At 49.6% G+C, this 14,391-nt stretch overlaps 1 protein-coding gene across 1 annotated transcript in view; it reads right to left on the reverse strand.

Annotated features, from left to right (window-relative positions):
- LOC105541287 (E1A-binding protein p400) overlaps positions 1-14,391 on the reverse strand; it is a 144,403-nt gene that overhangs the window by 44,565 nt on the left and 85,447 nt on the right. The window contains exons 29-38 of the mRNA XM_011982233.1: positions 11,564-11,698; positions 11,260-11,403; positions 5,757-5,915; positions 5,490-5,573; positions 4,707-4,841; positions 4,305-4,349; positions 4,067-4,220; positions 3,471-3,712; positions 3,091-3,306; positions 1,792-1,993 (exon numbers count right to left, since the gene is read on the reverse strand). Coding sequence (XP_011837623.1) covers positions 1,792-1,993; positions 3,091-3,306; positions 3,471-3,712; positions 4,067-4,220; positions 4,305-4,349; positions 4,707-4,841; positions 5,490-5,573; positions 5,757-5,915; positions 11,260-11,403; positions 11,564-11,698 — 1,516 coding nt within the window. The remainder of the gene's footprint in view (positions 1-1,791; positions 1,994-3,090; positions 3,307-3,470; positions 3,713-4,066; positions 4,221-4,304; positions 4,350-4,706; positions 4,842-5,489; positions 5,574-5,756; positions 5,916-11,259; positions 11,404-11,563; positions 11,699-14,391) is intronic.

The raw sequence follows: 14,391 nt of genomic DNA on the forward strand, positions 1-14,391 counted from the left end.
AGCAGTGCTTATGCCTGGCAGTCCTTCCTTCATAAATTGCACAGCTGAACAACGGGCCACTCAATTGTGGGCTACTTGCTCCCAAGACATCTTAGCATCCTGCAGAATTTTAAAGTAACTCCTTATCCTGTGAAGTGAACAGCCGTCCCAGGAATGCTCTCTGTGCAAGGTCACAGAGGTAGTGACAAGTCAAGACCAGGGTTCAAGCACCTCCTTCCTTGCCCAGGGCTCTTCCCCCATGCTCCTCTAAACTCCGGTCAAAGAGAGTGTGCCAAGGCGAAAACCAAGACTCTCACATGACACAGCAGCACACGCCCAGGTACAGGTGTGTCTGCGCATGTACAAGCACACATGTCTGTGTGCACACGTGTCCTCTACTGCTAGAGAAATGCCCTAAATTCTGAAGGCAACACTAAGGACAACCAGAACTAGAAACCAACATGCAAGGCCACAGCAGTCTCCTCCCAGAACACTGTGCCATACAGGGAAGCATTCTCCTCCTATCTATCATCCTAAGAGTGAGCAAAGGGAGGGAGAGAGAAGGGGTGCATAAGAGTAAGACCAGGTCTATCACACAAGATGCTGGATGGCTAGGTTGAGCCAGGCCAGAGGCAGAAAGACTGTGTGTCTGGTAACAGAGCTCCTGTGTAGGCTCTCACCAGGCATGAATGCCCCGTCCCACATGGCTTGCCGGAGTCCCGCAGGCTCTGAGAGGTGGGGCTGTCCCACTCACACACACATCCGACCACTGTCACCATCAAGGGCTTCCACAGGGCATGAGGGACACGGAGGCTCAGGATGCCCTTTAGGGGGCTGGACAAGTCACCGTGGGGTCCTCTAATACAAAGAGTCATGGCCTCTACATACAGAATGAGAGGCCCTGGAGAAAATTCTAGGTCTCAGGTTTCTGTTGATTCCTAAAATATAGGGTAAGACTGAATCTTACTCTACGTCTCTGTGCACAGGCTCTTAACAAAGTGCTCCAACTTATTCAGAACATCACCCGCAGCCACGGGTGGTGGCTCATGCCTGTAATCCCAACACTTTGGGAGGCCGAGGTGGGTAGATTATCTGAGGTCAGGAGTTCGAGAGTAGCCTGGTCAACTTGATGAAATTTAGGGTATTCTTCTAGCAGTAGAGGACACATCTCTACTAAAAACACAAAAATTAGCCAGGCATGGTGGCAGGCACCTGTAATCCCAGCTACTTTGGAGGCTGAGGCAGGAGAATCACATGAACCTGAGAGGCAGTGGTTGCAGTAAGCCGAGATCATGCCACTGCACTTCAGCCTAGGCAACAACAGTGAAACTCCTGTCTAAAAAAAAAAAAAAAAAAAAAGAACATCACCCTCAAACTTTACAAATATTTTTGCCTTTTTCTCTGGATTAGCTTCATAAATCAGCTATAAAAGAAGACAATATTTTAGCTTTACTTTTTTCCATAATAAGGTAATGGCTATTATTACAAATGCTTCCAAAACACAGAAAATCTAATTAATGCAAGATTCCAGGAAGTCTTATTGGTAAAGGGACCACAAAGTGGTATTACGAAGAAAACTTGCTTTTCTACGTTCAACAACAACAACAAAAAAATGCTTTATTTTCAGACAAGTGTTTTTAGAAAAATGAAGAGAGATGACTGAAAGAGCGGGTACAGAAATAAATTAAGTGTGATGTTCGCATCCTGAGGATGGATCTGGCTATTACAGAGAAAATGTAATTCTCACAAATTAGAAACAAAAGTAAATATAGTAAAAGTACTGGATGCCTGCCTCTACTATATCTGCCCCACCCTGTCCCATGCAAGAAGACATGCCCACAGCTCCTGTTTGGATGGGCTCCACGAGGTGAACTGAAAGGCAGTGGTCCCCACACACCAGCATGGCAAGTGCCCTGGAAGTGGGACAGCACATCCCCTGAGGGGTGTGGACACTGGCAACGTGGGCACAGCAGAGCATGCAGACGCTGCTGGTGTGGGGGCTCTGGATGCGGTCCTGAAGCGAGAAAGGCAGGCAAGCAGCAAGAAGGAGCTGCCTGAAGAAAGCCAGATGCACAACGGAGAGGGATGACTCAGTTCAAGGGAAGGCACGCCACACGCACGCCTACATGTTACTGACCAGCTGCCTGGACTCTTCCGGGGTCAAGCTACAAACCACACAGCTGACTTCTTACATGAAAGACTAATGATTTGACTATACTATATGTAAACAAACACTTGCAATACTTATAGTTAACCCTGAAACAGGGAATATTACACTTGTCAAACCATTGCAGCCAGCCAGCCATTCAGTACCAGAATAGCAGAGGTACCAGTAACAGACTTTTCTTTAAGTACGCTATGATCAAAACAAAGCGAGACAGCTTATCTTTTCACTCACCCAAAACCTTCTTGAAAATGTCTGTCTATATATGACCAAGTATTTGGATGATACCCTCATTTAAGTATGCCATGATCAAAACCCAGGGAAAGGTCTTTTCATTCATCCAAAACCTTGTTGAAAATGTATATATATCGGCCGGGTGTAGTGGCTCATGCCTGTAATCTCAGCACTTTGGGAGGCCGAGGCAGGTGGATCACAAGGTCAGGAGATTGAGACCATCCTGGCTAACACAGTGAAACCCCGTCTCTACTAAAAATACAAAAAATTAGCCAGGTGTGGTGGCGGGAGCCTGTAGTCCCAGCTACTCAGGAGGCTGAGGCAGGAGAATGGTGTGAACCCGGGGGGTGGAGTTTGCAGTGAGCTGAGATCGTGCCACTGCACTCCAGCCTGGGTTACAAAGCAAAAATGTATACATATATATACAGCCAAGTATTCGGATGACACCCACACTATCTTAGAAATGACAATGGCAGTGCAAATGTTGGTATCAGATAAAACCTCAGGTATGAGGCCTGCTGCCAACACCAAGCACAGTGCGAACACCTCCATCACTGCTCATGCCATAGGCGAGGCACAGTGCAGGAACCTGACCTCGCTGGGTCCACCAGGAGCCCGAGGAGATGGACTTCACCGCAGACCCACAGGGATCAAGGAGCCCAGTCAGTGAAGAGCAGGACTGGAGCCGACACTGCAGGCCACAGCCACCACACCTGCCTGTGTTCTCCTCGGAGGACAAACAAGACCGCGCTTACCTTCCCCTCCTCTCGTGGAATGATGACGTTCTCGTAGCGATTCCGGCACTGTTTGGAAGAGCGGTAGATTCGGCTACAGGAGTTAACGACGTCACTGACAAGATCCCAATTAGGTGTGTGAGCAGGTGACACGATTGTGAGGTTCAAAGGCAGCTCCAGTAACTGCTTTACAGCCTAGAGAACGAGGTTTCAGGTAAAACAGGCGAATACACTCTAAGTCAGAAGGTCTTCCCTCCTGCCAAAGACTCCCCGCAAAGTGATCACAGTGAGCTAGAAGCATAGACATGAGGGAGAAAAATGACCACGTGATCGCTGGCACAAAGACCACGCCCACCTACCTGCAGCAGCGCCCAGTCCTCACTGATGAGCCACTCGGGGTTGTCTTGACCAGGCTCGGCTGTGGGTTTGGCAAAAGTTGGCAGGGGCTTGGCGAACGGCACCTGCTGCTTCAGCAGAATATTCTTTTTCTGCTCCTTGCCCTCTCTGCGAATTTTCAGGAGGCCTGGTGTCGCTCGGTCAAACAGGGACCGAGGAGGGACGACTGCCTCCCCGTGACGCTGCTTCTTTTTCCTGCCTGCAGCTGAACAGAGAGGCTGTCTTCAGCAAGACAGTAAACCAGGAGATTCCACATTGGCAGGTAAAAGACAAAGGAAACAGGTTGGGCAAGTCTGGAGGTGCCTGAGCAAAGAGGCCACAGAAAGCACCTGCCAAAGACAGACCTGCTCTCAGGTCTTCACGGTCAATTAGAAGGAAACACGAAGGTTTCCTCATTGGAAACAGAACTTGTGCACAGGGCCTGAGAGGCAGTGGACGGGCGTGTGAGCACTCGCCCTGCAGCAGACAGGCAGACAGCAGACAGCAGAAAGCGGCTGATATGCAGGGACTCTGCAGGCCAGGGCCCGCCTAGGTCACGCGATGCCCTCGGGATGCGCACCTGAGGGGTCTGTTTTGTGTCGCTTCCGCTCCTTCCTCACATACACGGGGGGCAGCTTAGCCTCTGGGATGGGAGTGGCTTCATACATGAGACACATGACCGAGTCAAGATAGATGTCACTGTCGTCCTGTGGCGGGGTGGGCGGGGTCCAGAGCTGCACAGAGAAGGGAGGGCCCATGAGATGTGGAACTCACAGGAAGCTGCCCGCGCAGACCCAAAGGGAGAGGGCAGCACTCACCGGCATGACTTCTGCCTGCCCATCGACATCTTCGTAGACATACTCCTGTAGGGAACACGGCACGCTCTAATTTCCACCAAGTCTCAGTGTCATGTTGTAAGCCACAAATCACGTACCTTCATACTTATTAAGTCTTCCAGATAAGTCTGATCGACATGACTATTTATAATAAGACTTATAAATGCTTTAATCAGAGCTGGTCAATATCTAACTGCAATCTCCAAGTGTCAATTTTTAAGAAAACTGTTTTTAGAACATGAGTGAAGTTGTTTTGATATGAGAAGTAACAATTCCTAGGCATTTTCTCATGTCAATGTACACAGACTTTGAACAGCCAAACATGGCTGAACAAGTGCCCCTCAGCAGGGGGGCAAGAGGGCAGGAGGGCCCCGGGCCAGGTACCATGCTGTAGGCATCCTCTCGGGTGTAGGTCAGGAGCTCCGCCTCCTCCTGCTCCAGCCGCAGCCGGGCCTCCCTCTCCTGTAGGGTCTTCAGGTTCCAGAACTCCCATGCCCTCACTGCAGTCATCACTGCGTCCTGATGGGGAGAGAAGCAGGAACTTTCAGGATCAGGAACGCAGCTCAGAGCAGTCCCCGAGTCCCTGCTCTAGGTCTCCCTGCCGTCTCAGAGCCACATGTTCTCTATACACACTGACCCACAACGTGTCACCCTGCAAGCAGCAGCCTGCTGCAAATCAAATCAAAGACACTGAGGGCAGAACAAGCCCCATGGTCCCTATGGGAGGAAAACAAGTTCCACGGTCCCTACAAGGGGTGAACAAGCTCCATGGTCCCTACGAGGGGTGAACAAGCCCCATGGTCCCTACGAGAGGTGAACAAGCTCCACGGTCCCTACAAGGGGTGAACAAGCTCCACGGTCCCTACGAGAGGTGAACAAGCTCCACGGTCCCTATGGGGGGAAAACAAGCTCCACGGTCCCTACGAGGGGTGAACAAGCTCCACGGTCCCTACGAGGGGTGAACAAGCTCCACGGTCCCTACGAGGGGTGAACAAGCTCCACGGTCCCTACCAGCTTCTCAAGACTCTCTTCATTTTAAGTTCGTTTCCAAACTTGTGGGTTTTGGCTTTTGTGACTTTAATTTAATGAAGTCACATTTACTTTAAATCAAACTTAACTCTGAAAATATTGCCATTTTTTTCACTGACCGAAAGTTGACCCTCTTACCTCACTATCTCTCGCTTTTTCTTGCTCAGTGGAAGCATGGAATAATTCCAGGTAATTTAAAGCGTATTTTTCAATTGGTGTAAGCTGTTCCAAAAGTATATTTTTTGAATAGGGTTAATAGCAAGTTAATAAAAGTCAAGTTCCTTATACAACCCACTCACCAACATTTGAATCAAAAAAGTGATTTTTCTTGCAGTAAACAATAAATATTTTATAGAACGGTCAAATTTTTAAAGTAGGTAGTTGTAAAGGAAAACATGCCCAAACCTGCTCCATGAAGTCAGCTAGTTCCTCTAATTGGGACGGTTCTTCATCACATGGCATGTTCTCAGAGTCTGAGGACAGCGCATCAGTGTGTGGTCCCAGCACCCCCTCCTCTGCGGACTTCTGAGCATCCTCCTCCAGATACTCAATACTCTTGAGGGCCTGAGGAAAGTCTATGTTTAGATTGCCTTGACAGACTTTTTAAAAGAGGGTAGTTTTAAAAAAGAGCCATCCTATGTAAAGTTAATGGAGATGCCTACACTGTAATCACCCACTCTCTATAAAGGCCATCCACTCCTTCCCTGAGGTCCTCTTACAGGTGAAAATGATAAGGCACTTAGAGAATACAGAAAATGAGCGGGAAATCTCCTGGGCCTTGCTAACCTTACTATCGAGTTGGACAGGCAGGCCCCATGGAAGGGCTGAGCACTGACGCAGGCAAAGCGTGCCAGGGCACCCAGGGCCAGGGAAGCTCCGAGAACAAGAAAGGCCCAGGAGGCTCCATCTCAGACCCGATGCACACCACTGCCCTCAGCTGACAGACACAGCAGGACAGGGGCTTCTGTCCAGGAACCAGACAGCAGACGGACAGCCCAACATTATGGCAGCAGGAGCAAGTCCACCGCGCAATGTAGCATTGATGACTAAAAACATACAAGACAGCTTTATCACAGTGCAAGACACGCAAGTTAGAATGAGGAGATGCCACTGTTCATCTGCAGAAACAGCTAGGAACACACGTCTGATAGTTACCTGCAGATGTGGGCAAAATACATCTGACATGGAGGTATGGTTTTTAGTTAGAAGATACAAATTAAAAACCGATACAATCTGTTTCCAGGGCAATCTGGTAAAACCTGCAAAGTTATATAACACTATTTCGACACTATACACAGAACTTATTGCCAGATAGGTGGTGCACCTAAGTAGCAAACATAAAACAACGCAACATGTAGAAGAAAACAGAGGAGGATGCACGGCGACCTTCAGGTGGGCAGAGAATCTCCTCAGCAGAGCACAAAAAGCGCCCACTATAAAGAGAGCAGACGTGGGCCCTGGATGGTGTCAGAACTCGGAACTTCTGCTCATCAATATATAGCGTTTAGAAAGGCAAACCAAAGAATGGGAAAGATATGTCACGTGTATCAAACAAAGGCCTTTTATCTGGGATACATAAAGAACTCCAACAAGTCATTAAGAAACAGAGACAACTGGCCGGGTGTGGTGGCTCACGCCTGTAATCACAGCACTTTGGGAGGTCGAGGCAGGTGGATCACCTGAGGTCAGAGGTTCAAGACCAGTCTTGCCAACATGGAGAAACCCCATCTCTACTAAAAATATAAAAATTAGCCAGGCGTGGTGGCGTGCACCTGTAATCCCAGCTACTTGGGAGGCTGAGCTGGAGAATCACTTCAACCTGGGAGGTGGAGGTTGCAGTGAGCCGAGATCATACCACTGCACTGCAGCCTAGACGATGAATGGGACTCCGTTTAAAAAAAAAAAAGAAAAGAAAAAGAAATAGAGAAAAACCCAATAAAAAAAATTGGGAAAAGCCTTGGCATTTCTTTAAAAAGTACTCAAACTGCCAGTAAATATGTGAAGAGGCACTCAAACTCATCAATCAACAGCAAAACTACCAATTAAACCACAATGAGACTATCCCACATTCCACCCTGTAGCTACGGTGACAGGACCAGCAATTTCGCCTCCACACCACCACCCAGAACAACCCCATGGTGGGAGCATCCCTGGCGCAGCCACAGCATCTCCTGAAGTCAAACGTATGCAGCCTGAATTGCACATGCGTGCTTACCGAAGACAAGGATGGAAACATTCACAGGAGCACAACTCAAATTAACCACCCATCACATCCACGAGCCGCAGATTCCACAGGAGCACAACTCAAATTAACCACCCATCACATCCACGAGCTGCAGATTCCACAGGAGCACAACTCAAATTAACCACCCATCACATCCACGAGCCGCAGATTCCACAGGAGCACAACTCAAATTAACCACCCATCACATCCACGAGCCGCAGATCTGATCAACTGCGGTATATTCAGACAGAACTCTACACAGCAATGAGAATGAGTTACCGACTGCCGCGCACAACAAGAAGGCAGACCCGAAGGAAGAACGCCCCATGTACAGAAAGTGCAGAAGCAGGGAATGCTGTCAGAATTCTCAAGCGGCAGCACCGATGGGGGACAGGCCTTCTGAGGAGCCAGCCGCATCCTCCTCCTCCACCAGGTGCCTCTGCTGACAGAACATTTCTCCAGCGGGAATCTTTGTGATGCGTACACTTGCTGTATGTTTCTGTATGTCAACAAGGACTTTTCTTAAAATCATTTTTCAGGCACAAATCCTCTGATGAGCGTTGCCAATGAGAGAAGAATCCTACAGCCACAGTCCCGTGCAGCAGGTACGAGCACAGCACGCTAACGTGGATCTGTCTCTGCTGGCAAAAGGTCAAGGCTAACCTACCTCTCTGTTCCCAGGGGCCGGTCAAGCCAGTGAGGAGCAGCCATCCTCCTCACACACCCACTGCAGCGAGTCCTGCTGGCTCTACCCTCCAAAGACCCCCCTGCTGCCCCGGCAGGTCCCCCAGCTTTCCTCACTAGCCTTGCTCACCAGTGTTACTGCTCTGGGACTCTTAACTGGGCCCCAGGATCCCCCTGCCTTGCTACAACCGAGTCTCAACAAAGGAGTCAGAGCGACTCTCTTAGGTCATGCCAGACCCTGCACCACAGCTTGACTCAAACCCTTCCAAGGGCTCCCTGCAGTCAGGCCCCACCTGGTCACACCCTCCCCACCCCCTGAGCCACACTGACCTGTCTACTGTGGTGACCACAACATTCTCCCCTGGACTCAGCATTTCACAGCTTCTCGTGTGAATAAATTACATGCTTTACTCACTAGGTTTGGTTTCTGCCTCTCTCCTTACTTCTGAATATAAGCTTCATGAAAGGTGAAATTCTTGTCTTTTTTTCGATCCTGTATCCCTACTGCTTAGAACAATGCCTGACACACAGTAAAACAATCAACAAGTATGTTTCCAAAGAATCTATGTGTTGAAATACTATGCTGCTGGGAAACAACAGAGCCAATACGGAAAATCCCAGACTTCTGATGGACACTTGTGTTGATTCCGTGTCCTGGCTGCTGGGACAGTGCTGTGATGAACACGAGGGTGCAGACACCTCTTCTACGTGCTAATTTCAACTCTTTGGATAGACACCCAGCAGTGGGATTGCTGGATCCTGTGGAAGCTCTATTTCTACATTTTTGAGGAAGCTCCCTGCCATCTCCCATGGTGGCTGTGCCAACGACGTTCCCAGGAACAGAGTGCAATGGGCCCCTTTCCTCCATGTCCTCACCAACACTCGCTATCTTTTGCGTTTTGATGACAGTCATCCTAACAGGTGCCAGTTGGTACCTCATGTGGTTTTTATTTGATTTTCCTGATGATTAGTGATGCTGGACATTATTTCATCTACACATCCGCCACTTACATGTTTTCCTTTGAGACACACAGAGTCAGGTCCTTTGCATATTTTGTCTTTGAGACAGGGTCTCACTCTGTCATCCAGGTTGGAGTGTAGTGGCACGATCACAGCTCACAGCAGCCTCAATCTCCTGGGCTTAAGAGATCCTCCCGCCTCAGCCACCCCAGTAGCTGGGACTACAGGTGCTCACCACCACACTCATAGTTTTTAAAATTCTTCTTGTAGAGATGGGGTCCCACTATAATGCCCATGCCAGTCTTGAACTTCTGGCTTCAAGCCCTCCTCTAGCCTCAGCTTCCCAAAGTGCTGGGATTACAGCCTGAGCCACCACACCTGGCCCTAGCTATGATTTTGTGTTGTTTTCCTTTTCCAACCTCATGCATGTATTACCTCCTTAAAACGGAATGAGGTTGATCCATGCCTCCTGATACGTAACAATCTGTAAGGTATGTCGGTGTAAAGGAAATGATACACAGACAATCTCCAGAAGAAATGTGAGAACCGGGGTGGTGGTGGGGTGGGGGCAGGGCAGGAGACTGGCTTTTCATTATAAATTCTCAAAGGTTTGGGTCATAGGTGGATCCCTCAGGAACAGACATGCTCTGGGGCTGGGGGAATGGGTCTCGCCCTGTTCGTCCTGTGAGGGTCAGTCTATTAAAGGGAGCCTGCTGTCTGCCCCTCGCTCCCTCTCTCGCTCCGTGGCCTGCACATGCAGCTCCCCCTCCCCTTCTGTCACCATGGAAGCCGTCTGAGGCCCTCACCAGACAGATGCTCAATCCTGAACTCTGCTGCCATCAGAAACATGAGTGAAATACACCCCTTTTTAAAATAAATCACCCAGTCTCAGGTATTCCTTTACAGCAACACAAACGGACTAAAACAGTCATACCCCAAGTATTTCTTATTTATTTGGTAACTGAGTAATGTTTAGAAATGGAAGAGGAGACAGCATCAGAGTTGATGAGAACAAGCTGAGCACAGGTAAGGAGGGGGCTGACACCATGAGGCTGGGAGGCTCAATCTCGCGTGTTGAGGGACAGGTGCTGACAGGCTGTGCAGTGTGCCCAGTCTCGTCTTTAACGCTTTAACAGAAAAGAAAAACATACAGAAAAGCCCATGCAGTCAGGTACTGTAGTCAAACACGGCAGGAAAAAAGATGCACAGGGATACCAAATCCTTCCAAGGTAAGAGGCACAGAAACGGGGGCCCCAGAACAAGCTCTGGAGGAGTAGCAGGGCCACATGAAGGAAGAGAGGACTCAGAGAACGAAGGTAGCTAAAAGCCTCCATCTCCAGGACGTGAGGCTGTAGGGCTTTGGCGGGCAGCCATGGGGATAGGGAGGGAACAGTGGCCCCGTGACAGGTATGTGATGTGTCCACACAGCAGCACCCCCAAAAGGGAAAAATCAAAGGACCCAAACATGCCTTCTATCTTCTAGTACCCATGCCAAAACAGTAAAATACTGACATAACCCGACAGCCAAAATATTATCACTTCAACAGGCAGTCAACATTCAAAAGTACCAACATGATAGTCTGTGTTCTTTCTTACACTCAGTCTTCACAATCAACCGGCACCTGACACTTAGCACCTGAGTGCAGGCTGGTGGCTGCTCTGCTCAGGGAGAAGCCAACACAGCCAGCTGGAGGGGAGCAGGGGCAGTGCTGGTAGAGCCTCCAGAGGAGGCAGGAATAGATTTCCATGGGGAGGGGAAGGAGCTGAGACTGTGGGAAAGTGCGGATGAAGACGGCAGCAACTGCTTCAGTGACAGGCCAGTAGTTCGCGACCTTCGTCACCATTTCCCTCACTTGTATTTGCAGTTCAAAATCCCCATGACGGAAAGAAGGGAGGGGGGAGGCTCCAAAAGCAGGGATGGGAAGAGGGCTTCAGGCCAGGGAAGAGTGGGGACTGAGCACTCAGAGCCCCAGGGGAGGGTGTAGGTGTTCTGACGGCTCCCACCATGCAACTCTCCAGCCAGATTCAATGTATTCTCACCTCTATGAAAGGTCTTGCAATTTTGGGTGCAATGGTTTCCGTGACAGAAGGTTCCTGAGAAAGCACCACAAACTCCTCAGCTTTGACCGGGAAGCCAGCATCATCCATGGGAGAATAAACCTCAAACAGCTCCTGGATGGTTCGCTGAACACAGAGACGTGTGTTACTCCCCAGTACAAGGTCCAAGTGTGCATCTGACCTGAGCTGGAGACCGAAGCCCCTCGCTAGTGTGCACTAACACCAGGCGATTCCATGCGCCGCACAGCGGGCCTCACCTCAAGGACTCTCATCGAATAAGGAGTACCTGAGTTAAGAATGCCATGGAGTAGTCATTTCCCTGAGCAGCCACTTCTCGGATCAAATCTTTAGTTCCATTTTTCAACAATTTCTCTTCAATGGAATTGCCACTCACAAGCCTGCAAACAAAGGACATAAGATGCTAAGTCGGTCACCTGGAAATGCAGTGACAACAGGCTGGCCACAGTATGCAGATGGTGATCAGCGAGTCCACGTCCCTCCTCCAGGTCTACCCGTTTGGAACATGCCTTCGTGGGGCCCCAAAGGCCGCTGTCAGCCAGCCCCTCCAATCTTAGCTCTCCTGCCTCCCAGACAGCTGACAGGAGGCCCCTCCAGAAGACTCTTCGCTGTCCCACCTCATCCTACTACACGTCATCCCGTTTTTCTCCCACCAGTCTCAACCTGGAAATGTCCCACCCGGTCCTTCCAGATGTACCTCCAGCATCTATCTTCTTGGAAACTTTCACTGAGCCCAACAGGAAGAACTGATAATTTCACAGACTTGCTTGTTAACCCTCATGAGACATCTCATTCTCACGTAATTATGGACGTTTTCATCTTTTTAACCCCTGTACACTACCAGACCCACAACAGGCGTTCAATTAAGACTATGATTTGTAGACGTGACCCCACTGGACAGACGGACCCCCAGTGCAGGGACACATGCACTCGAGTGGCTTCCTTAAGACTGTATCACTGGGGACACAGAACAGACCACGCAGTCTATTGCCTTCCCGTGAGGCTCATCTGCCTATAAAATGCTAAATGCTAACCCCCCAAAATGCTCACATTAAACAACTTTAACAGCATGATTTTCACAGAGATGAAAACAAATTTTTCAGAAAATTCCAAATTAAAAGGATCCTAAATATTAAAGAAAAACAATCATAGGGAACAGAACGGAAAGTGAAGACGTGAACCCAGACACAAACAAAGGAACTAAATACGTAACAAAGGGAAATAGCAACATGAAAGACGGACGGACAACTTCATCAACAGCAAACCACCACCTAGGAAGACTTTCCTGGCCTTTCAATGAAAATCTGCTCTTTCTTGATTATATTACTACATGCTCATCGTAAATTATTTGATTACATAAAAGTATAAGAAACAAAACAAAACAAAAAATCACCTGGATTCCAATCACCCTGAGAACCATTAAAAAAGGTAGGGATGGCATTTCCACCCACCTTAGTTCACAAGAAGGTGCTGCTGCCTATGTGTGACGGTGTGCACTTCCACGGGCACACTTTTCCTAACAGGTGCACTTCATGGCTGCTTCAGGGAGGGTGGCCTGCCTCTCCTGCCCTCTACCCCAGCAGCCACGTCAGTGTGAACCTGGGTGGGTGCATACTTCCATGACATTCCGTGTGAACCTGGGTGCGAGCCTCCACAACGTTCCATGTGAACCTGGGTGCGTGCTTCCACAACGTTCCATGTGAACCTGGGTGCGTGCTTCCACGACGTTCTGTGTGAACCTGGGTGCGTCGTTCCACGACGTTCTGTGTGAACCTGGGTGTGTCACTCCACGACATTCCATGTGAACCCGGTTGTGTCCCTCCACGACATTCCATGTGAACCTGGGTGTGTTGTTCCACAATGCTCCGTGTGAACCTGGGTGTATCCTTCCATGATGTTCCGTGTGAAACTGGGTGCGTGTTTCCACGACGTTCTGTGTGAACCTGGGTGCGTCATTCCACGACGTTCTATGTGAACCTGGGTGTGTCGTTCCACGATGTTCCATGTGAACCTGGGTGTGTCATTCCACGACGTTCTGTGTGAACCCGGGTGTGTCACTCCACGACGCTCGGTGTGAACCTGGGTGTATCCTTCCACGACGTTCCGTGTGAAACTGGGTATATCCTTCCATGGCGTTCCGTGTGAACCTGGGTGTGTCCTTCCATGACGCTCCGTGTGAACATGGGTGTGTCCCTCCACAACATTCCATGTGAACCTGGGTGTGTTGTTCCACAATGCTCCGTGTGAACCTGGGTGTGTCCATCCATGGCGTTCTGGGTGCACCTGTGTGTGCCCGTCCACAACGTTCCCTGTGAATCTGGCTGTGTCGTTCCACGATGCTCTTTGTGAACCTGGGTGTGTCCTTCCATGATGTTCCGTGTACTGTCACCTCATGCACAACCGTGTGGGGAAAATGTCTGCCTCATTTCCTACTTCTCTGCATTCTGCTATCCTCGCTAAGCAGTGTATTACAGAAATCCCTCGACATGAGCTCATTTTCCACCTGGCTGCTCAATATGGTGGGATGGCTGTGCCCCAGTGACTGCTTTGTGCCATGTGACAAAGCTGCAACACACATCCTTAGATAGCAATCCCACGTCCCCATCAACATGAGGACATCCCCTTTTCTAGTGCCAGGCTGAGCAGGCTCGTTCCCTTAGGGTCTCACCTGTCCGGGGCATGAGAAGAGACATCTCATCATGCATTAAACTGGTCCTTCCTTCTCCAGACCAGTGAGCTGGAGCGGCCTCTCATACTTTTTGGCCAATTGGGATGGACTGTTCATATTCACAGGCCCTTCCTTTTTAAAGGTAAGGTGGCGGGGAACTTTATATATCTTCTCGATTTTTAAGAGCTATTTAACCCTTTACTTACACTGAGAATGGCAAATCATCTTCCTGCTCTATCACCCGCCTGCCCACTGGGCTCACCGTACATGTACAACGCTCGGCTTCCTGTCATCTCCCCACTCATCACCTGCCTGCCCACTGGGCTCACCGTATCTGTACAACGCTCGGCTTCCTGTCTCACTGCAGCCGTGTGCCTGTCTCCCCTGACTTCGGGGTCTGTGTGGGTCAGGCGGTCCCTTCCAGCTCT

The sequence above is a fragment of the Mandrillus leucophaeus genome, unplaced genomic scaffold (genome assembly GCF_000951045.1).
Source record: "Mandrillus leucophaeus isolate KB7577 unplaced genomic scaffold, Mleu.le_1.0 Scaffold237, whole genome shotgun sequence".
Lineage (NCBI taxonomy): Eukaryota > Metazoa > Chordata > Mammalia > Primates > Cercopithecidae > Mandrillus > Mandrillus leucophaeus.